The sequence below is a fragment of the Colossoma macropomum genome, unplaced genomic scaffold (genome assembly GCF_904425465.1).
Source record: "Colossoma macropomum unplaced genomic scaffold, Colossoma_macropomum, whole genome shotgun sequence".
NCBI classification, from domain to species: Eukaryota; Metazoa; Chordata; class Actinopteri; order Characiformes; family Serrasalmidae; genus Colossoma; species Colossoma macropomum.
The window spans coordinates 27,132,595-27,156,564 of NW_023494789.1; the positions used below are offsets into that span (position 1 = coordinate 27,132,595).

Below are 23,970 nucleotides of genomic sequence, written 5' to 3' on the forward strand. Positions count from 1 at the left end.
TACATGACAGATGTGATGGAGGCCTCATCTGTGCTGGTCTGTGTAACATGCACTGTTAGGTCACTATGCCGTCAGATTGCAGCAATTCTGGAATACTGAATTCTTACTCAGTCTGAGTGACTCTGCCCTGTTTGGGGCATTACAGTGCTATACAAGACAAAGGAAACTATTAAAAAAAAAGTACTTTATTTAGTTTCTACTTTTCTGTAATGTGCTACTGTAAGAAGGTCTATAACTAATGAATACATATTTTCCACACATCTGTTAATAGTAGCTATAACTTCACACATAATCTATTATCATATTTACATACCGGAAAGAAAAATATAAAAATGTTAAGCTTGAAACAACAGAAGAACCCTTTTGGGTGCTATATAGAGCCCTTTTCAAAAAGGTTCTATACAGAACCATATACAACACATTCTCGGTCAATCTGGAGAGCCATTTCACCATGCAAAGAACCACTTAATCATGCACATAGTTCTTTGAGTGTTCATGGTTCTGTATAGAACCATTGTCTTTACTAAAGAACCCTTAAAGAACCATCTTTTTAAAGAGTGTACATGAACTGTCATTTAGGTTTATTTGTACATTTTTAAATTTTGATTAACCCCTTGAAATTCCAGGGTTATGACTTACTAAGGCTTATTATTCAGTAACTACAGGATCTTCAATGCAAATTGAGCTTTTCTTATACTGTAAAAAAGGGTTCATCAGTTTAGCCTAAAAAATGACTTCATGTGGTAACAAGCAATTGAACTGATTTTATTTAACTCAAACCATTACTTTGATTGGAAGAACTATTTATTGAAAGTATTTATTTAAGTTGAATAAAACTAGTTAATTTACTTGTTACCATGTGAAATATTTTTAGGCTGAACTGAAAAATCACTGAAAAATTTCAGTATCTGATATAAGATGTTTAATAAAATTTTGGGCCCATTTAACTAATGTTTTGTTAACAGCTATTAATGGTCAGTTAATGTTTTATTAAACAAAGTTAAAGTTAAATTATAAAGTGTTACTAACATTTTATGTTCCTGGAGAGCACAGTTCAGTTAAATATGATGTACAACAAAATATATATTTCTTGTTCAATATTAAAAAAAACTTTCAGAAACAAAAAGTTAAGGTAGTATAATTTATGTTTATCATTTATTTTTACTTCCCCCCAAGACTTTTCTAAGGGTAACAAATAAGATATGATTGTTAAAACAATTATTACAATAGCACAATAATAAACCTTTTCTTTATATAATTAAGTAATTATGAAACTAATTAAATTAAAAAACTCAATTTTTTTATTTTTTATTATATCTACCATAATACAGCCTTTACATTGGTCAAAAACAAACAGGTTAATGCAAATTCATTCTGCACATGTGATGACAAAATTCCCTTCAGCTGTGACAACATTAAAGGAAGTAATCTCAGTCCTCATATGTACATGCTGTACACTGTAAAATCATATTTTTACTTAGCTCAGTAAAAGGCCAGGAAAGTGTTCTGCTCTTTGTGAACTATAGTGATCATGGGTCCTAATGCCCTATATGTCTCATTTACTATGCTGCTAGAAATGTTCATAACTAAATTTTACTAATATACTGGAATGTTCTACAACCGCATTAGAAGCCTTTATAAGGGCAGAGGAGATACAGAGAATAGAGATAATAACAATTGCAGTGTTTGCTTCTTATCTACATTATGTTAGTATTATAAATGGGGTGCTTCCTGTTTTTCCCCTGTTGATACCGATTCACACAAGTGAAGTACACTATGTGATCTCTCCTTTTCCAGTAATGGGTAAGTGTGTTTTCACATTTATATTGGCACATACTTTGCATGTGAGCGCAAATAAGAAAAAATGATGTGAGATTTGACGGGAGCCTTACCTTCTCGCCTCTGTCAGAATGTTGTTAGAAGTGTTAGAGATTTCTTAGCCATTTTGATCTCCCAGTTCACAGCATTTAGTTTTCAGCTGAGAAGTATGTTAACAGTAGGTTAAAGGTGGTCTCATTATGAAGCCACTAGGATCAAAGCTATCACAGGTGTAAACAAAATAGTTGTGTTTAATGCAATAGTGTAACCCTGCCAGACTTTCAGGCTCCAACTATATTTTATCACTTAAAAAGAGACAGTAGGAGAAAGAAAAAGCTATCCAGAGTGCGTGACCACCTAATCTGCAAGCTGTTTAACCAACATTAGGGCTACACACTCACTATACTGTGAGAAACAAAGCTAAATAATTATGTTAGCTAGCACCACAGATGCAGAAATAAACTGTAAACATTTCAAGAGCTTCAAAAATGAGAATGAAATTTGCTTGAGCTGAGAAATCAATGAGTTTGATGATTTGTAAGTTTTCATGCAATAGAGGGATGAAAGAGGAGTTAACAGTGTGCTGTTGCTGTACCATCAGTCTGAAATGCGAGAATGTGCTTTGAGTAAACTTTCTGCTAAATGTATTGAAGCCCAAAGGAGATGAGCGCTCTCAGTAAGAAATGTCTTGTCCTCTGGCCAACACCTCAATCTTTGCTGTTTACAGCTCAAACTTTCAAAGCATAGCAAAATCAGTGGAGGAAGGAAATCAGAAAAGCAGAGTTAGAGAAGGGCTATCAGTATGAAATGGAGTTATGTGCATTGGGCCAACATTTGAATATTTATACCAAGCTTCCATGCAGTATCTGGCTTTAGAACACCAACTGCTCAGCCCAAAATGACTTTTCAGTGCCAAATCTTGTATGGTGGACCAGTGTGACTCAACTAAAGTGCATGTGTTTGATTTGGCCGTAAAAGCCATTCTCACTGTCACATTAATTACACCCTTTGTTGCTGGTTCATGTGGCTAAATGTGGTTGGCACTGGCATTCCCACTGATATGTGTCCTACGTCAACAGACAAGGTCTCAACGGGAACAATGTATCTGTCATCCACACAGACACCAAAATAAGATAAGACAGCGCAAACTCTGCCAGCCTACACACACCCACACACACAGTCCATGAGCAGCAACAGAAATAACGACTTCTGTTGAAAACTACTGGTTTACATACAGTAATCACGATGTATGCATCCCACCGCCACCCTCCCAAACTGGTAGTGCTAAAATTTGATAAGGAGAGACAGAGTATGGACTGAGGCATAATAGGAAACTTTGCTTTTGACCTGTTGCTATGAACAGTATTACATGGCAATCAATAACATTAATAACATGAAAAGAAGGAGAGACAGAGTTACCAAGTATATTATGGACAACTGAACCAGCAACTTTCACCCCAGAAAACAAATAGGATATGTAAGTTTTAGAGTGCCCCCTGCTGTCATGCTCTCAAAGAATGATTTACCCGGCTCAGATGTTGACATGTAAACAGACCTAATAACACATAACTTATCCTACAATGTAAAATTTGTCCTCCATGCACACAGTTAAATAGTCATACAAATTTGGTAACTGTTGTTGACAGTTGTAGCCTGAAGTCATCATCATGAAGTTGGTCTTAATGGGCAGGAAAGTCAAAGACTTTTAAGGGTTTAAGGAACATCTGCAACATCAGGCACCATATAAGTGAAAGATCTAGTGACTGATTGGAAAACTGATGACAACCCTTGGTCCGATTACCAGGTTGTAAGATCATCATCTGTTTTGAATAAATAACTCAAAACAGTGCAATATATTTCAGCTGTATGCCCTATGAGTGTAATTATTTAAACACAGTATCAAAACAAATAAATGAACGTTTTAAACAGTGTACCAAAATTTAAAATCAATAGCAATATTTCATTGATCAAAATTAGGTGGCTGAGTGTATCCAGCCAGACTAAAGTGGGAGGGCCTTTACTATGCATGCACCTACATTCAAATGACTAAGCTTTTTTTCTTAGGGTGCTTATAACTTGTTGGGGTTGTGATTTTTTGAGTTTATTTTGTAAGAGGTTGGTCGCAGCAAGCATTGAAATCAGAGAATGTCAATTTGTCCTGAGCCAAATCAATATGCTCTGCAGACATTTTTTAACACATACAATATTGAAAATAATGTATAAAACCTGAAAAAACATGTATCGTTACGCCCCTAGTACGCACAACAGTGTTAGATGCCTTATACAGCCTATTGTCCTATAATTTAATTGTGCACTCAACTTTTACTGTGACAGCAAAAGATTTTGAGGGTGTCATCTAACAAGTATGTGTCTTGTGTTGTCTGAAAGCCCTATCCGATGCTGTGTGGCTTGGACAAGATAACTATGCCTTATCTGCATGATCTTAAGCCAAGTTTCATCATTTACACCACAAATCATCCTAGTGTTTAAAATTAGGTTGTTTTGGTGTTGAGTGCAGAAGCAACAGTGAATGTTTCGAATTCCTATGCTGTCATTCATCTGATTTCCGTTTCTTGAAAAAGCAATCCACCCTTTTTAAAGTGAAACAACAAAGCAGGAAATGTGTCCCACCCATAAACACAACCTATTTTTTCCTGTCTACATAAACCACGTAACATTAAGAGTCGAAAGAAAGAAGCTTCCAGCCTCTCTTGCTCATACCCATATCCAGGCTAATCCAACCCAGCTCTTTAAAGGCCAGCGAGGGGGTGGGGACCTAAACCAGCATGATCCCCCTGACTCATTTCCCAATAATGTGAGTGAGCCTGCGAGAGCTTTTGAAAAAGCCTGACAGTGCATTGTACTCAGTGGCTGATGGTAAAGGGGATGACCAGATGAGTGTGTGGAAGCTGACAGGAATCTGAAGAAACCATCTAAACTGTTTAGAAGATAAGGGTGGGGACCCACTTCAGCTGGAAAGAGAAGTGAAAAGAAGAGCACCAGTATCGCTGAACAGCTGACTGCTAAAGGTAAGACTATAACATTAAGGATGTTTAAGAGCAGAGTAATTGATGTCTGATAATTTTTGCATAGGAGTGGCGCAATATTCAGATACAATTGCAGACTAATAAGTCACTGTACCATTTCACATCGTGAAATGTTTTGTAGAACACTTTTGAAACTGATTTTAACATGACCACAAAAAAAAATTCTAAAAGTTACTCTATGATACAATAGTTCTTTGTGAAAAATAACATTTTTGAGACAGTGACAGGGAACAAAAAGGAAATCATAGCAATTAATAGTGAGCTGGAAAAGTTTAAGCAATTACACTGCAGAAAATTCCGGGTCTGTGCAGACTGTGGTTTGGTTTCAATGGAATGCATTACAAAGGGAACTGTTTTCCAGTTGAACTGTATGCTCTCATACAGTCTCAAATCCACAAAATGAAACAGAGAACGTTGAGCAAATGGAAAATGGCAATTTTTTTGTGTTTCTTAAATGATTAAATGCAAAAAGGAGGCACATGAACTATGTGTGCTCTATTACAACATAAAGGAACTAGGCGTTTTCACTTGATTGACATATGTATCTGCTGCTTTTCCTGTATAATGTACATGCTGAAGGTTGTTGCTTAATGACAAGTGCTGTCTCGTGACCTGTTACTTATAACACTCATCACCAAAACTAAATAACAAGCACAGAAAGATTTCCAGGCCATTTACAGAACATGACAGAGTCATCCCCACAGGTTTCTAGATACGGACCTGCTCTTTAAATGTTTTACAGTTATTGGTGGGTTCCACATTAACAATCTGTTTTATTCTAGAACTAAACATTTTATTCTAAGACTAAACACTATTCTATTCTATTCTATGATTAATTTGTGTACAGAAAAAAACAAAAACAAAACAGTAGCTTTTCTAAAGAATAATACACCAAATTTGTAGATAAGGGTGTTTTTCAAGCAGAAAATAAAGATATGTTAGAAACACTACATTGCGCAATACAGACAAAGAGGAACTTGGATATTAGGCTATGTTCGTTGCATTTCTTGTTTACACACATTTAGGTTGTATATGGCAAGAAACCTAAAACAAAAAGGTAACTAAGGAACAGTGTCAAAACATAAATAAATAGTAAACAAACAAAAGCAATAATAACAAAGAACACAAGCAAAAGTAGGATGAATATCCCTGACAGTGCCCTCAGTAAATGTCTAAATGATAAGCACAAGAGTGTTTGTGGTGGGACACTGCTGTGTTTGTCCAGGTCTAGGCTTGCAGTAAAATCGGAATTTTTGAGTAACACAGCTGACCTCCACCCAGCAGACTGAGATTCAGTTCTTTGCTTGGGACAAACCACAAGTCTTTGGATTTTGAGTCTTCAAAGAACCCTAATGCCATGGTGGTTACCTCAGTGACATGATTAGACTGTAAGTCATTCTGGATCATGGCATCTTCCAACAGACATAAATGTAATGTAGGCTGTTTCCCCTTTTAAAAAATGTTATATTTCATTGGCAGCCGTATGTTGGAAGAACAAACAAATCTAAGCCTAAACAAATCTAAACATATAAACATTAGTAAAGATGACTACACAATCTGCTGTTGAGAAAACTCAAAAATCTTAGTGCCTCATGTTGCCTTAAAAATGTTGAGTTCTCTCAACTGTTTTTTTTTTTTTTCACAGTGTAATTCCAGACTGAAAGCATTTGCTAGACCATGTAATTATTTTGGGTAAAATGATGGTAAGTATGCAGAGAACCTGATTAAACTACACTGAAATGTCCAACAGGTTCTCAATATTAAAGGTCTCAACACTGACATTCACTACAGTGTTTATGCAGGAAAGTAATTTGGAAATTACCAGGTAGTTTTAAGGGGTAAAAAGGCAGGACAAGACACCTAAAGACATAACAGTCTTGGATAGTATACATCTGTTTATTCCCTACAAATGAAACAGAACCTGGGCTGTAAAAGAAAGCAATGATTCTTACTGTGGTTTTGCTAGGTTCTGACCATTTGCTTATAGATTTTTCTGATTTACATTCCAGATTGAACATATGAAGGTGAAATTTAGTGTTAGAGATATTTCCCAGCTTTTATTAATTGTTTTTACTGTTTATCATAAGCCACTAATGAAATAGGTCACTGAAAATATGCTTAATTCTTTTTCAGGTCTCCATGGATCTTGGACATTGCATCATTTTTGGCATTTGTGCTCTGAATGCAGCTGTTTGGGGTTGTCCGCCACAATGCAAATGCAAAGACAACAAAATTATATGCCAAGGCTATGAAATTCAAGACTTTCCATCGGCCATTCCTGCAACTACAAGCGCTCTATATATTTCCAATACCAGCATTTCTTCACTGAAACCAGCCGACATTGATGCATTTTCTGAGGCTCTCTCGATATTTGTCATCAAGGATTCAAGAATAAGTGAAGTACAGCCCCACACGTTCGACAAGACCCACAATCTTCGGGCCTTAGGGTTAACAGGAACTGAACTAGTTTCTCTACCAGAGACTCTGTTACAGAACCTACAGCTGCTTTCATCCCTCACACTGAGCAACAACAAATTAAATGACCTCTCTACATCTTTGCTAACTCCTCTTCAAGCTCTGAAGACCTTAGACCTGAGCAAAAACAAGCTCAGTTCTGTTCCAGAGAAGGCATTTCAGGGTCTAATAAATTTGGAGCAGCTCATGTTGCAGAGAAACAGCATTAAGGAACTGTACATGGGGACTTTTCATGGACTTAGCAAGCTTAAAGTTTTGTCCCTCCAATACAACAGTCTAAAAGTGCTTCCAGGCAATGTCTTTGAGCAACTGGTTAACCTCGAGATGCTGCACCTGCAGAACAATGTTATCACGCACTTACCTGCAGAACTTTTCGCACATCAGCAGAAGCTGCAAAAGCTCTATCTCTCTAATAATCAGTTATCTTCACTTCCGGAGGGCATCTTCTTGAATCTTCCCAATCTGCGCCAGATCTCACTGTATGACAACCAGCTGCGAAGTTTGTCTGCTGGAACCTTTGGCTTCATGCCCCTCCAGGACCTGTGGCTGTACGACAACATGTTGACCCAGCTTGAGGAAAATGTGTTCAGCAATTTAACTCAAGTACGTCTTTTGGTGCTCAGCAGAAACCAGATCTCACATGTCTCACCTGGAGCCTTTAATGGACTGACTCAGCTGGAAGAAATTTCACTGCACACCAACCGCCTGGTCACCCTTGAAGAAGGACTGTTTCGAGGCCTCCCAAAGTTGGTCAACATATCACTGGAAAACAATATGATTGAGGACCTTCCAGGGAAACTTCTTGATGGTGTCTCCAACCTATTTCAGCTGGAGCTTCAAAATAACTCTCTACCATATTTAAGACAGGAGCTTTTACACTCACTAACCAATGTTGACAATGTGGTGCTTGCTGTAAATCCCTGGAAGTGTGACCATAACATTTTACCGCTTCGCAACTGGCTTAGAAAGTACCCAGAAAAAGTAAAAAACATCACATCTCTTACATGTCTTAGTCCTTCACACTTGAGAGGTGTCAGTATAATAAATCTTAGCGATGACATTTCTCAAACACCCACTTCTGAAACCACTGGAAATGAACCAGTCACTCCCACAGAAAAACGACGAAGGCCTCACACTCCCCCACCCAGAAGGAGCACCCTAGCACCTGCTAACTCCACATCATCCTCAGAGAAAGGAGAGGACACCAGCAATGATCAGAGAGAGGTTGAGACAATGTCTAATAATCTCCACATAATCATTATTGCTGTAGTCTGTACTGTAGCCATTGTCAGTATCATCATCTGTGTTGCGTGCTGGAGGAGGAACAAGCGGGGAAGTCGAGATTTACGCCATCCAAATCCGAATTCGGTTATCTAAAGTAGAGCAAAGTTTAAATGCGTGTTCTACTATTTGCTGTGGAGTAGCACACTGGTGTGCTATCAAGTAAGACAAAAAAAATGGCTTATACAAATCACTCATTTTCACACTATGTTAAAATTTATTGCAACAGGTGAAAAAGAGCTGAAAAGAACTGCTTATTAACCTGTGTGGAGTGCCCTTTTTAGTGCTGGCAGGACAGTGAAAAGGGTTTTTCACCAAATAAATAAATAAGTAAATGCAGTACTGTGCATACAGCATCCTTCATTAATCTATTTAAAATGTCCATTAAGTACAAAATATTCCATTTCTGTGTCGGAAAGAAAACAACAATTAAGTCTCAACTAAATATAACATCACCATTTAGTGTGTCCACTCTTGCTTTTATTACAGCTTCCACTTTTCTCAGCAGACTTGTTGTCAGGTTTTCAAAGAGACCTGCAAAGTTCAGTCTTAGAAGTTAGTTGCATTTTCAGCATCTCACGATACAGATATTCCCAAACACATTCAGTGATGTTGAGGTCTGAACTCTGGGGTGGACATTCCATTATTCTGAGAACATCAGTAGCTTCTTTGTTTGGTTTGTTTTCTACTTTTTTGTCTACTTTCTTTTCTCAGTAATAGCTTCTTGACAGTTGCACATCCTTTCAGACCCACAGTGTTGAGTTGTCTTCTCAAAGTGGAGGGACAGACAGAAACCTGTTTTTTTTTTTTCAGATCTGAAGGAAAAGTGGAGCTTGATTCTCAAAAATGAAAGCTTTAAGTACTGTTCATCTAACGGTGACAGTGATGGTGGTCTATCAGGCCTTGCACAGTTATTAGGAGTCCCATTTTCTCTATAACTTCAAATAATTTGAACTCCAGTTTTGGAAAGTCCTGTGTTTTCACTTTAACTTTCTCCCTCCTTATGGAAGTGGTTTATCCTATATATATAATCTGCTCAGATACTGATCTCTTGAAAAAGAATAATTTGTACTTAATGGTTATTTTGACTAGAAATGAAATCAATGAAGGACAGTTTCTGACTTTTGCACAGTAATGTATATATTAACAATAATGTAAATTATACTTTAAGAGACTGCTTTTAGAGATTTTACTTTTGCCTCTGTACTGTGTTTGACTGGTCAAAGAAGTGATATGCATTTCTTTTCTCCTTTTCATATCAAATATCTATGATGACAAAAAATTATTTCTTTAATCTTTTTGGTTAAATGAATTTTACATGAAAGTAACTGTATTTGACAAAGATGATATGTCAATAAAATGAGAAATGAAACATCTCATAATCAAACTTCATATCTGGTAGTAATGAGTTATTGCATTTTGATTAAAAAAACACACATTAGTTAATAATTTTGAATAAGATATGTCAGTAAATAATAAGGGTGTAATGATACACAAACCACAAGCCGATTCGATTTGATTCACAGCACTGGTTTCGGGATTCAATATTTTGAGCATGACTGAAGCAAAATTGTTAACTTCATCCATCTTGTTGCACATGTTATTAATTAAAGCAGAAAAGCAGGAGGAGTGTGGCTGGTGTGGGTTGTTGATTGGTGCTGGTTGCTTGCAAAATGAGGTGTTCAAACAATGCAGTCACATTAGATGGCATAATAACTAGAACTCATATTGTCCACAGCGCACAATGTCGCATTTTGCATCATGATACATTGTTACCCCTACAGTGAAAACCATGCTCACAAAACATGAGTGTGCATGCGTTTTTATTTTCTCACTTAATACATGCTTCATGGTAAAAGTAACTGTAATACTGATTTTGTTTTCTGGATTCTGTGTGTTTGTAGTATTTGTACTTCTTCAAGCTGTTTTACAGAAGACTTTGAAATGATAAGATAAAGGAACTACCACGACCTTCAAACTCTTCCTTTGTTATTACACATTCCGTTTTCCCTTACATATTAGATACTGAAATGAAAATGATTTTGTCTCTTCATGTAAGTAGGCTGGCCTGGATAACATTATAACTTGTGCTCTTTTGTTATTTTTTTTCTTTCCTTCTCAATTAACTATTCAGTTTGCTTTATGTTTTTCCAACACTAAAGCAAGTCTAGATCACTAAAATTCCTTCTTCAAAACCAAACATGTGCAGTGTTTTAATATGAAGATCCAATAACATCAAATTCTTATTTTTTAGACTTAGAAAAGTTAATGATAGTTTATCGAATGCTGGAACTATAGCAGTGAACTGCAGTCTGGGCAAACACTTCACATAACTTAACATCAATATTCTGACATTCTGTATATGAAAGGTATCAACTAAGTTAACAATTTAAATTTAAACTGAGCACGTAAAGTGCCAGAGCTAACTGACAACTGTTCATTTACTGCATCATGCACTGCATTTAAAACTGACATGTTTCTGTGATGAATATCACCATATGGGCTCGGAAATATTTTGACAAACCACTGTCAGTAAACACCTTCTGTTGCTGCATACATGAATACAAGACTGTACTTTGTACAGCGGAAATCATATGTTAACAATATCCACAAATGCTGCCAACTTCTCTGGGCTCAAGCTCAGAGAATGCACAGTGAAAACATGTATTGTGGTCTGACGAGTCAACCTTTCAGTTTGTTTATAGAAATAATGGAAATTGTGTTCAACCAGATTGTTACCAGCGTAAAGTTCAAAAGTTCAGGGTCTGTCATGGTATGAGGCTGTAATAATGGGTAACTTGAATATCTGTGAAGGCACTATTGGCGCTGAACACATTTTGAGCAACATGCTCTGCCTTCTAGACTAGTCTTTTTTGGAGCAGGCATGCTCATTTCAATATTACAACATGAAGCCACATTCTGCGTGTGTCGAAACAGCATGGCTGCATAATCAGAGAGTGCAAAACACAGCAATGGGGGACCTGTACAGTTGCACAGAGGAAGACTTGTATAACAGATGAATAGCAAAAAAAAATCAAATTTAAAACCGGATCAGTCCCCAAACGATTGTTAAGTGTTGTTAAAAGGAAAGGTGGTGTCACATTTTGGAAACACTCCAGTTCCAACATTTTTGTAATGTGTTGCAGGCATACAATAAAGTACATAAGGTAAAACATCAAATATTGTGTTTGTGTGCTACTAATCACTACATTCTGTTTTATTAGCATTTCACATATTGTCCCAACGTTTTTAGAATAGGATTTATAAAAAATAATAAATAATAATAATTCTTTGCTAAAAATAAAAATGCAAACACTTTTTGTGTACCTATCATTCAGCTGAATGTGGCATGTGTTTAATTATAACACTGTGTTAACACTGTGGAGGCTGCACTTTTGGCCTGACTAGCTCTCAGTGGGCATTTGTTAAATGCTTCAAAGGGGTGTTGACAGCTATCAAGAGGGTGATTAAGATAACCTAGATATGAATACACCTATACACACGATCCGGTGATAACAATTATGAAGGAAAAAGTTACTTTTATGGCACAAACATAGCATGTTGAATCTGAAACAAAAATGTGTCCAATTACTGTAAAGATAATGTGTAATTATCTGATGTGCAGATAATGATTATATGGGAAAAACAATAACATAATGTTCTACCTATTTAATCTGTTTAACTACATTACAACAAAAAAATGCATTTTACCCTGTGTGCACTTCCCTACAGCTCAAAACACTTAACATACTGTCTCCATTCATTTTTGTTGTGCTGTTTTTCATTTTATATATTTTTATAATGTTTAGCTATTTAAAATATTTTAAAGTTTGACATTTTCCTGTAAACGTACACAGTTGATGTGTAAGGTTCTGCTTGTTTTAAGTCCAGAGCACACTGACCAAATCAACACAAACTTAAACAAACAGAAAAGCTTGATTGGTTTGTCATCTGTGTTCTACAGAGATATAGAATGTTCTTTCTTCAGTCACTCTGATTTCTTTGGTTTATCAGGTGGTTTTCTGGACATTCTAAAGGCAAATGCAGAATTAGAATGCCGGTGTTTGTTGCAGAATGTTTGGTCAGTGTGCTTTGGCCTTTAAGTGAATTATCCAGCATACTCATCTCCTATTACATCTTTGTTCTGGCTTTATAACCTTGTCAACTATATACTTTTTCACACTAGAGTGCTGTTCTTCATTCTTTTGTCACATCTCCATTTAAGGGTAATATGATGAACTTTTGAAGACCTTAAACAACATTATTCCACATAGATTATGTATATTCTCACCCCATAATTTGTTTAATCTTTATGTGTTCATCTTCCATCTTTGCATTCAACTCTTTTGAAGCTTTCTATACTTCATGCCATAGGCTAGAACATTATATAACCTAATCTATTTTCTTCCTCCAGAATTCCTTTTTCTGACATTATTCCTATTTTATTGCATTTGAATCCAATGACATTGCTAAGAAATATTATGTTTAGAGTAATAGTAGGTAGGTAATTATGTTATTTAGCCACTAGATGGCATGATAAACTAACTTTCATTCCAATTTTGAATGGATACACTTCATACTGCAAATTATATTTATCTAAAAAGGCTTTGCTTTAAATCTTTTCACACCAACAAAGCTTAGCATATGCTTTATTATTATTGTTATTATTATTATTATTATTATTATTATTATTATTATTATCAAATAGCTTAATACTTATTTTTACTATTTAATAGCACTTACACAGCAATTCAATAAGTCTAAAGCTTTATGTGCCAATATTAGAACCGAAAATAAACAGTATTATTAAAAGATATTAATAATAATGCCATGTCATTTCTGTTATAAATTCAGTAAAGAGATAGTCCCTCCCCAGTTTTGGTACCAATGAAACAAGTGAAAAAAGCCAGAAATGCAGATTCATGTGTGGCAATACACAATGTAAATAGAATGTAAATGTAATTCATGATGTAACTATGTAAAACAATGTAATATATAGTTATATATATGTATAAGTAATTATGTCAGTCAAATGAACAGCTAAAGGAAAGCAATAACTCTGGAAGGTTAGAGATGATGATAATAAACATCTTAAATAGCCAGGCTTCCATTCCTCACTTCTATAAATTAAGAATAACTCAGTTAAATTTGAATCATTTCAATGCAATCACTGAATAATGAGCATTAGCATGAAACACAACGGGTCAGCAGCAGCCATGGATGCAGGTGATCGTGTACAGATGAATCCTGTTAACACAATTTTTGTTCTGTTCTTATTAAATGAATGTCTTAGGTCAAATGCATTTGCCTGACTTTTTCTTAAGTTTTATATAACTATCTTTACTATCCCTGCAATGGACTGGCAACCTGTCCAGGGTGTATCCTGCATTCCACCCAGTGACCGCTGGGATAGGCGCCAGCAGCCCCCCATGACCCAAAAGGATAAGAGGCTTAGAAAATGTGTATGTGTGTGTGTGGGTGTGTGTGTATATATATATATGTGTGTATCTTTATCATGTTTATGGTTTCAAAACTCATTTAATGAGGACAAAGACTGAAGTAGTACTAAAAGTTAATATATGCAAAATCCAAGACAATGTAATTGAATTAAAATTAGAAATGTTATGTTGATGTAAAGGTTTCTACTCAGTTGCAGGTCGTCTGTAATCAAACTCATTCTCTTTTACCACAGCACGACACTGGTCAAGATATACGGAACAGGTTACTTGTCAGGAAAGTTGTTTTCATGGAAAATGTCATTGCTTCTTACAACCCTCCATGTTCCCCAATCAAGTTTTGGGCAAGATTTTAGAATGTTGAAGTGAATTATATGAATAACACAAAAGAATTAACAAACAACACTGTTTTGTAAAATATGACTTGCATGATTTCTCCCACTGCTTATCGTTTCTTTTGCAGGTGGAAACATGCTGATGGGAGCAGGTCTATATTTCAGCGTTCTTCTCCATTTGCTTTGTTGTTGTGCAGCTGAAGACCCGGCTGCGGAGCCATATCAAGATGTCTATGACAAGGACATGACAACAATTCCTGAAATCCTGAAAGACGGAAGCAAAGAGGTCTTTTTTATTGGCAGTCAGATTGGGGTCATACCAAAAGGAGCATTTTCCAAAAACCCTCAACTAGAGAAAGTGGAATTTCTTGGTACACCAACATTCTCTATCGAGGAAGGTGCATTTGAAGGTTTAGAGAAGCTGGCTCTCATTGAGATTTCAGGAACAAATCTGACATCACTACCCACTGGAGTTTTTAAAGATCTTAACAACCTTAATACTTTAATTCTGAAAGGAAACAAGATCCAGAGGTTAGAAAGGGGACTATTTGATGGCATCAAGACTCTTGAAAAACTGCAGCTGCATATGAATGAGATTTCATCGATTGAAGAGGGAACATTTGATGACCTGGAGAATCTCCAAGAGCTTCATCTTGCTAAGAACAACCTCATGTCTGTTTCAACATCTCTTTTCTCCAATCTCAAGAAACTGCAAGTTTTTAGGATCTATGACAACCAGGTGACGTCTATGCCAGACGGAATTTTTGATAATCTCCAGAACCTGAAGGAAATTTCTCTATATGGCAACAGAATCACACGCATACAACCAAATCTGTTCCCACATAAAAACAAGTTGATAAAATTGTTTCTGAACGATAATCTCTTAACTGAGCTGCCACCTGAACTATTTGTGGATTTCTCTGCACTCAAAACGTTAACTCTGCATCACAATCAGCTCACCAGTCTCCCCCCTGTCCTTTTTGGAGAAATGCCAAAAATGACTGAATTGGGTCTCAACAACAATAACCTTACAAGCTTACCTGCCAGGGTTTTTAGCCCATTGAAGAAGCTTAAGAAGTTAGACCTGTCCTCTAATCACTTTTCACATCTCTCTGGAGAATTTTTTGAGGGGATGGAGAAACTTTCTGAGCTTAATCTTCAGAAAAACATAATTGAATCATTGAAATCAGATGACTTTGCACAACTAACGTCCCTTTCAACACTCAATCTGGCTAAAAACAACCTGAGAAGCCTTCCAGAAGATGTTTTTGATTCTCTTCCAAAACTCAGTAAGGTGTATCTGAATGACAACCCTTGGCACTGCGACTGCAACTTGCTGTCATTCTACACGTGGATGAAAGCAAACAAGGACAAACTACGCCCTCCCTCTCCAGACGGTGCACGCTGTGAGTATCCTGTGGATTTGAGAGGTCAGACAATTCTTTCTTTAACAGTGGATCAACTCATATGTCCTACAACTTTGCTGACCACCACTCTGCTTACAACAACTACTCCTACAACCACAACTGTGCCTTCAACAGTGCCAACAACTCTGCCAACAACCACAACAACACTGCCAACAACCACACCATCCCTGACAACAACCACACCATCCCTGACAACAACCACAACAACCCTGCCAACAACCACACCATCCCTGACAACAACCACACCATCCCTGACAACAACCACAACGACCCTGCCAACAACCACAACAACCCTGCCAACAACCACACCATCGCTGACAACAACCATAACAACTCTGCCAACAACCACACCATCCCTGACAACAACCACAACTCTTCCGACCACTACAACTGAGGCTACAACAAACACTATTACAACGCAGTTCACCACACAGTCACCAACAACCTCACTGCCAACAACCGCTCCACCTACCACCAACCTAGAAACCACTCAGGTTACAAATCTACTTAAAACTACAGCAACACCATCCAAGCAAACTTCAACAATCCTAACAACTACTGCAACAACCACAGTGCCCACCACTACCGCAACAACCATACTAGCCACTACTGCAGCAATGACCACAGTACTCATCAGTGCGGAAATGAGCACAGTTCCTCCCCCTACAGAAGTGACCACAGAACTCACTACAACTGTAACAACCACAGCACGACTCACTACACCAATGAACACAGCACGAACCAAGACAGACAGAGTCTTGTCATATAAGATTTTGATGATTTCCTGTATCACAATGTTGCTGCTAGTGGTCTGTTGTGCAGTATTATTGATAAAATTCATGTACTCCTCCCCTTATAATTCTCCTGAGGAGAAAGAAAGAGTTATCCTAACACGTTTCTCCTACAAAAAGCCAATTTCACTGAGACCAGTCCAGGACATAGAGAGCGTGGCTCTGTAGTAATCAACATTAACTGTCAATGTTCCAGTTACATCAATGAATGCTGAATAATACACATCAGATAACATGACAACGTAGGAGGTGGTGACAAATTACTTACTTAAGTAATGTGAACTTCAACATTTAAAAATAAACAATAATCTGTGACTTCAGAGGTTTAGATTTGTGTCATTTTAGTTCACCAAATCCAATATGTATAGCCAAAATATAAAGCCAACATGTACAGTAGAGTAGCTGATTTTCCTGTCAGGATCAGCGCACAAATACCACATCAGTGCGTCCATAAAAAATTTATACATTTCCTTAAACCGAAGACACAAAAAAGAGGTGTAGAACAGTGTGGAACACTGCATTACCTATTGAACCTGAGAAAAGAACATAAAAAAAAAACAACACATCTGGTATGTGGCTAAATTAGCTAATTAGCTATTCTGATTGGCTATCAAAATCTATCATTGTTAACGCAATAGATTTAGTGCCATGTGTAGCTAAAACAAATAATGAGATTAAACTGAACTGACATTGATTGAAAAGCACAGACACATTCTAAAAGCCAACATCCACTGCAGTAGTTTGTAAACAGGCTGGCTACTCCTAAATAAATCCACTCTTTGCTCTTACTGTCCCTGCCAGGAGGAGTAAAGTGGTGGAGAAAATGATGTTGCTTGTGATAGTCGCTGTTTGCTGGCTAGCTTAGCTAACACTGGAAGTATTTCTCAAGATGTAATGGAGAATGTTATCCCTAAAATACAAATAATCATACTTTTACCATTATTTGCTAAATATGTAGACATTAGCTTCTATTTTTCTATCATTTTATACTAATTGGCTGCAGAGAGATCACAATATATGCATGCTTTGTTCCCTATCATTACTGAAAGGTCAGTTCAGGTAAACAGTGAGAGGGGTTTATGTGTCTAAAATCTTTTGTATAAAGTATTGAATTTGCTACCAGGTATCATGCAGACTTGTTTGGAGTGTGATTTTTGTATTGAATCATGCATAGCAGATGTGTTGTATAGATGTATACATGTAGCTAGCCCATTTCACAATTGCTTCTTCACAAATATACCACAAAGTACAGATATGCTAGGACTACAATATTTATTGTGTGTTTGTGGCCATGGCATTTGCTTTTGTGTGTTGTTGCTTATTGATTGTGATCTTGTGAATTTGCCAGGGGTGGTACAATGTTTTGCCTGGAGTGGGACAGTGGCATGATTAGAGCATTTACAGATGCTCTATACATTCTTGCCTTTCATGTTACCTCAACACTGCTATTAATTGTTAATAACTTCTTATGTGTACATTATATTCATAATTCCTTATTTTAAGTAACAACTGTAGTAACAATAGTGAGGTATAACTTATGCCTAAAAAGGAGGGTACTCAAAGTAAATGTGTTAATAAATGTCAATGATAGAACCACTGACTGTAGCCCACTCGCTCAAATATAGCTTTAAAATGCCTTTTAATAGCTTTTAAAAAGCTTTTAATGCATTCTTATTACTTTTTAAAATCCTCAAAGCCTTTAGCAAACTATGCTGGATAGTTCTTGTAGGAGACCGATGGACAAATCAATGAGCAACAAACTAACAAAAACAACAGTAAAGTGGAAACTACAGATCCCTTTTTAAGAGCCTTCATTGCAACAAGAATCCACCAGCTGTATGAACAAGAGCGAGAGGCTACAATCATGAAGGAGTTATAACCATTGACGGTGTATATGACATATAATATTTACATCCATTAGTTGGAATATGCAGTCACTGTTGCTATCACTGAACATCATCCACGAAAACTGGAATCTGTGTTCACAAAGAAATGAATAAATTCTGATGGAGCTACCTTTGTCCATTCATACAGCTATTACAAACTGCATTGCTTTTTAAATGAAAAAAAAAATACTTCAAGCAAATAAGATGAACGCAATTAATCCTGGTTGCTACTATTAATGCTACTATTTTAATTCCATATCTCCAGCAATGTTAACTAATATTTTCTTGTTCTTCAATGTAGACATTAATTACCCAACCACTATCCTAGTCTAATTTTTACATACATACATACATAGTATGTACTGTGCAATGACTAAAAACTGGAGCGATGTCAAGATAAAACAATGAAATAAAGTGAATTAGCTGTTAGAAATAGGTGAAGTAGGGATAAATCCAATTCCATAAACAAAACTCAAATTTAAAATAAAAAACATGTGCAATGCGATTCTATGAGGAGGTGTAAGTTTCATTCTCTTATCTCTAAAAACAGAAAGTCAACTGGCCAAGGCTCTTAAGCTGTTCATAAGACATACGCCAGGGTGAATGTTGGGGCGAGGAGATAAAAGCGCTGCGCAAGAGGATATGCTGACATTCGACTCTACAAGAGCATTCAGAGATCACACTGGAAAGGGAATGTTTAAGGTAAAACTTATTTCTAACTCAACATATGTAGACACTCACTAAAAAATGTTCTATGATTATGATTCGCTGTCATACTGTAAAGGAGAAGGTAAAACATTTTTCTGGGGAAATCCAGGACAGAGTACACCAATGAGAATCATTTTATTTACTTTGTATTCATTTTAATCTGCAATGACAAAAAGCTTAAAGTGTAGCTTGAGTTTGCCATTTTCATATGACTCGGATTTTGATTAATTCTGCACATAAACACAGCTCAAAAGAAAAACAATAAATGTACCAAATACTAGTGATGTAGGACTTTGTGTAGTTGAGCAAAAACAACAAAATATACTGTCATTTTAAACTAATTCCAGTGTTCCTAAATTAGATTTTTAGATTATTTACATGATTTCTCCCACTGCTTATCGTTTCTTTTGCAGGTGGAAACATGCTGATGGGAGCAGGTCTATACTTCAGCATTCTTCTCCATTTGCTTTGTTGTTGTGCAGCTGAAGACCCTGCTGCGGAGCCATATCAAGATGTCTATGACAAGGACAGAACAACAATTCCTGAAATCCTGAAAGACGGAAGCAAAGAGGTCTTTTTTATTGGCAGTCAGATTGGGGTCATACCAAAAGGAGCATTTTCCAAAAACCCTCAACTAGAGAAAGTGGAATTTCTTGGTACACCAACATTCTCTATCGAGGAAGGTGCATTTGAAGGTTTAGAGAAGCTGGCTCTCATTGAGATTTCAGGAACAAATCTGACATCACTACCCACTGGAGTTTTTAAAGATCTTAACAACCTTAATACTTTAATTCTGAAAGGAAACAAGATCCAGAGGTTAGAAAGGGGACTATTTGATGGCATCAAGACTCTTGAAAAACTGCAGCTGCATATGAATGAGATTTCATCGATTGAAGAGGGAACATTTGATGACCTGGAGAATCTCCAAGAGCTTCATCTTGCTAAGAACAACCTCACGTCTGTTTCAACATCTCTTTTCTCCAATCTCAAGAAACTGCAGGTTTTTAGGATCTATGACAACCAGGTGACGTCTATGCCAGACGGAATTTTTGATAATCTCCAGAACCTGAAGGAAATTTCTCTATATGGCAACAGAATCACACGCATACAACCAAATCTGTTCCCACATAAAAACAAGTTGATAAAATTGTTTCTGAACGATAATCTCTTAACTGAGCTGCCACCTGAACTATTTGTGGATTTCTCTGCACTCAAAACGTTAACTCTGCATCACAATCAGCTCACCAGTCTGCCCCCTGTCCTTTTTGGAGAAATGCCAAAAATGACTGAATTGAGTCTCAACAACAATAACCTTACAAGCTTACCTGCCAGGGTTTTTAGCCCATTGAAGAAGCTTAAGAAGTTAGACCTGTCCTCTAATCACTTTTCACATCTCTCTGGAGAATTTTTTGAGGGGATGGAGAAACTTTCTGAGCTTAATCTTCAGAAAAACATAATTGAGTCATTGAAATCAGATGACTTTGCACAACTAACGTCCCTTTCAACACTCAATCTGGCTAAAAACAACCTGAGAAGCCTTCCAGAAGATGTTTTTGATTCTCTTCCAAAACTCAGTAAGGTGTATCTGAATGACAACCCTTGGCACTGCAACTGCAACTTGCTGTCATTCTACACGTGGATGAAAGCAAACAAGGACAAACTACGCCCTCCCTCTCCAGACGGTGCACGCTGTGAGTATCCTGTGGATTTGAGAGGTCAGACAATTCTTTCTTTAACAGCGGATCAACTCATATGTCCTACAACTTTGCTGACCACCACTCTGCTTACAACAACTACTCCTACAACCACAACTGTGCCTTCAACAGTGCCAACAACTCTGCCAACAACCACAACAACCCTGCCAACAACCACAACAACCCTGCCAACAACCCTGCCAACAACCACAACAACTCTGCCAACAACCACAACAACCCTGCCAACAACCACAACAACTCTGCCAACAACCACAACAACCCTGCCAACAACCACAACAACCCTGCCAACAACCACAACTCTTCCAACCACTACAACAACTTCAACAACCACTATTATGACAACACAGATCACCACACAGTCACCAACAACCACATTACCACCAACTACAACTTTGACCACAACTCCACTTACCACCACCCCAGAAACCACTCAGCTTACAACTTTACTTGAAACTACAGTACCACCATCCACCACTACAGCTTCCACAACAATTCTTATCACAACTACACCAATCCGAACAACGACTGCAACAACCACACTGCCGACAACGACCACAATACCCACCACTACAGCAACAACCACAGTACCCACTACTACGGCAATGACCACAGTGCCCACCACTACAGTAATAACTACAGTACCCACCACTACAGCAATGACCACAGTACCTACCACTACAGCAACGACCACAGCTCCCACCACTACAGCAACGACCACAGTACCTACCACTACAGTAACAACCACAGTACCCACTACTACAGCAATGACCACAGTGCCCACCACTACAGTAATAACTACAGTACCCACCACTACAGCAACGACCACAACACCAATTACTACAGAGCCAACAACAACTACTCATCTGACTACAATCATCAGCACCACTAGGGAAACAACGCCAGTCTCCAGCACCCCCAGCACTTTCATCTGTTCTGGGTTCCACGACCCTCAGCATCAAGCCATCTACTCCACCCCTCGAGCTGATAAAGCCTTATCATGTAAAGCTCTGATGATTTCTTATACTGTAATGTTATTGCTAGAGATCTTCTGTACGGTGGTATTGGCCAAGTTCACATATTCCCTGTACTGTTCTCTCGAGGAGAAAGAAAGATTCTACACTCGAGTCAACCTGACCCGCTTCTCCTACAAAAAATCCATTATTCTGAGACCGGTCCAGGAGATTGAGACTGTGGCTTTATAAGAGAATCCATAAACTGTCAGTGTTGATAACAATGATACTTTAGAAAGAAGAGGCACATTATGAGTACGTGACCTGGACAACACATTTTGAAGAAATAACTGCAAGTCGAACACAAGTATATTAGCAAGGGGACGTCTCCTCAGGTATTTTAGATTGTTAAGCAGGTGTTAACGTAGTGCTAGTGTTATGCTAGATAACTGTCGTCCTTAACTGTCTAAGGCTATTGGTTCATTCTGCTTAGACTATCTGGATGTTCGTGTTAAGCCAACATGTACATTCCAGATGCTGATTTCAGTTCAGACTGTCTTCTCTTATGAATATTTCAAGTAAATCTATGTGCCCTAGTTTTTAAGCTTTACCTTCCTATCTTTGCCTAATGTTATCAATTCCATGTTCCCTTAATGCTTGTTATTACAGTTATTAAGTATGTTGTAACCATTAAATATGTAAATTGTGTTAATTAGTAATAATATCTTTCTGAAGTATTATTTTTGTTGTTTTAATTAAATTTAAGAACTGCTCTGTTAATTTCCTTCACAATATTTTAGCTGAGATCTTTTGTTATTGAATTTTTCTGATTTCCTTTTTTGAACTGATATTAGAGCAGAGCGAGGTGCAAACTAACAAGGGTTAAAATCCAACATGAATATTTTATATATAACACAGAGTTATACAAGTTTAAGTAAGACATGCTTTTAGTCATATTCTCATATTCCCACAGCAACATCATTGCGAATTTTGACAGCAATACAGCAGATAGTTTCGTACCAAAAAAGCAACTTTTTTCATCATAACTGGTTTTTGATTGTGTGTATAAGTTACAGAATCCATGCCTGTACTATTTGGTTCACCTTTTTGGCAGCTGTAATATAGCACAATTCTGAAGCATGTAAACAACTCCCAGTGACACACAGCAAATAAATTTGCCACGTTTGATAGACTTTTATTCACATTATATACGCTACCACTAGGCACCATTATCAGTAAACACGGCATAAACTTCCACTGCTATGCCGATGACACTCAGTTATATTTAGCAAGCAACCCAGATGATAGAATTAAACTTAGCAAGATTGAAGACTGTATAAAAGATGTAAAGGACTGGATGTTGAGTAACTTTCTCCTTCTAAACTCGGATAAAACAGAGGTTCTGCTTCTTGGTCCAAAAGCAGCTAGAAACAAACTGTCTGATTTTACACTTAAACTTAACAATTTCTCAGTTGCATCAAGCTTATCTGTAAAAAGCCTTGGTGTCATTATAGACCCTGATCTGTCCTTCGACGCACATATAACTAATATTACTAGAACAGCCTTCCCGCATCTCTGCAATATTGCTAAATTGAGAAATGCATTATCTCTACAGGATGCAGAAAAGTTAGTTCATGCATTTATTACTTCAAGGCTAGACTACTGTAATGCCCTGCTGGCTGGATGTCCCAGCAAAAGCCTTAACAAGCTTCAGTTGGTCCAGAACGCTGCAGCCAGAGTCCTTACAAGAACCAGAAAGTTCGACCATATCAGCCCAGTTTTATCAACCTTACACTGGTTGCCAGTTAAATTTCGGATTGATTATAAAATTCTCTTGCTGACTTATAAAGCTCTAAACGGACTCGCCCCTCTGTACCTGAGTGAACTTCTCTCTCGCTATGAACCATCACGCCTACTTAGATCACAAGGTGCTGGCTTACTATTAGTACCTAGAATTAATAAAATTACGTCGGGGGGAGAGCTTTCTCATACAAAGCCCCCCGGTTTTGGAATAGTCTTCCTGTTAATGTTCGGGACTCAGACACAGCCTCAGTGTTTAAGTCTAGGCTAAAAACGTACTT

At 37.3% G+C, this 23,970-nt stretch overlaps 2 protein-coding genes across 2 annotated transcripts; both read left to right on the forward strand.

Annotated features, from left to right (window-relative positions):
- Positions 1-1,733: 1,733 nt before the first annotated feature.
- LOC118807625 lies at positions 1,734-23,170 on the forward strand. The gene is made up of 3 exons (XM_036569662.1): positions 1,734-1,803; positions 14,541-16,625; positions 19,638-23,170. Exons 1-3 carry the CDS (start codon positions 1,800-1,802, stop codon positions 22,139-22,141), a joined length of 4,593 nt encoding a protein of 1,530 aa, XP_036425555.1. The 5' UTR covers positions 1,734-1,799; the 3' UTR covers positions 22,142-23,170.
- lrrc15 (leucine rich repeat containing 15) lies at positions 4,513-9,268 on the forward strand. Its single transcript, XM_036570688.1, has 2 exons — positions 4,513-4,847; positions 6,999-9,268. The coding sequence occupies exon 2, from the start codon at positions 7,005-7,007 to the stop codon at positions 8,715-8,717; it is 1,713 nt and encodes a 570-aa protein (XP_036426581.1). The 5' UTR covers positions 4,513-4,847; positions 6,999-7,004; the 3' UTR covers positions 8,718-9,268.
- Positions 23,171-23,970: the final 800 nt, after the last annotated feature.

Bases quoted from the DNA above. Each gene is read 5' to 3' on its own strand.
- LOC118807625 (XM_036569662.1), top strand. The intron at 16,626-19,637 runs GTATCACAATGT...TTTCTTTTGCAG, and splicing joins TAAGATTTTGATGATTTCCT to GTGGAAACATGCTGATGGGA.
- lrrc15 (XM_036570688.1), top strand. From the start codon at position 7,005: ATGGATCTTGGACATTGCATCATTTTTGGCATTTGTGCTCTGAATGCA.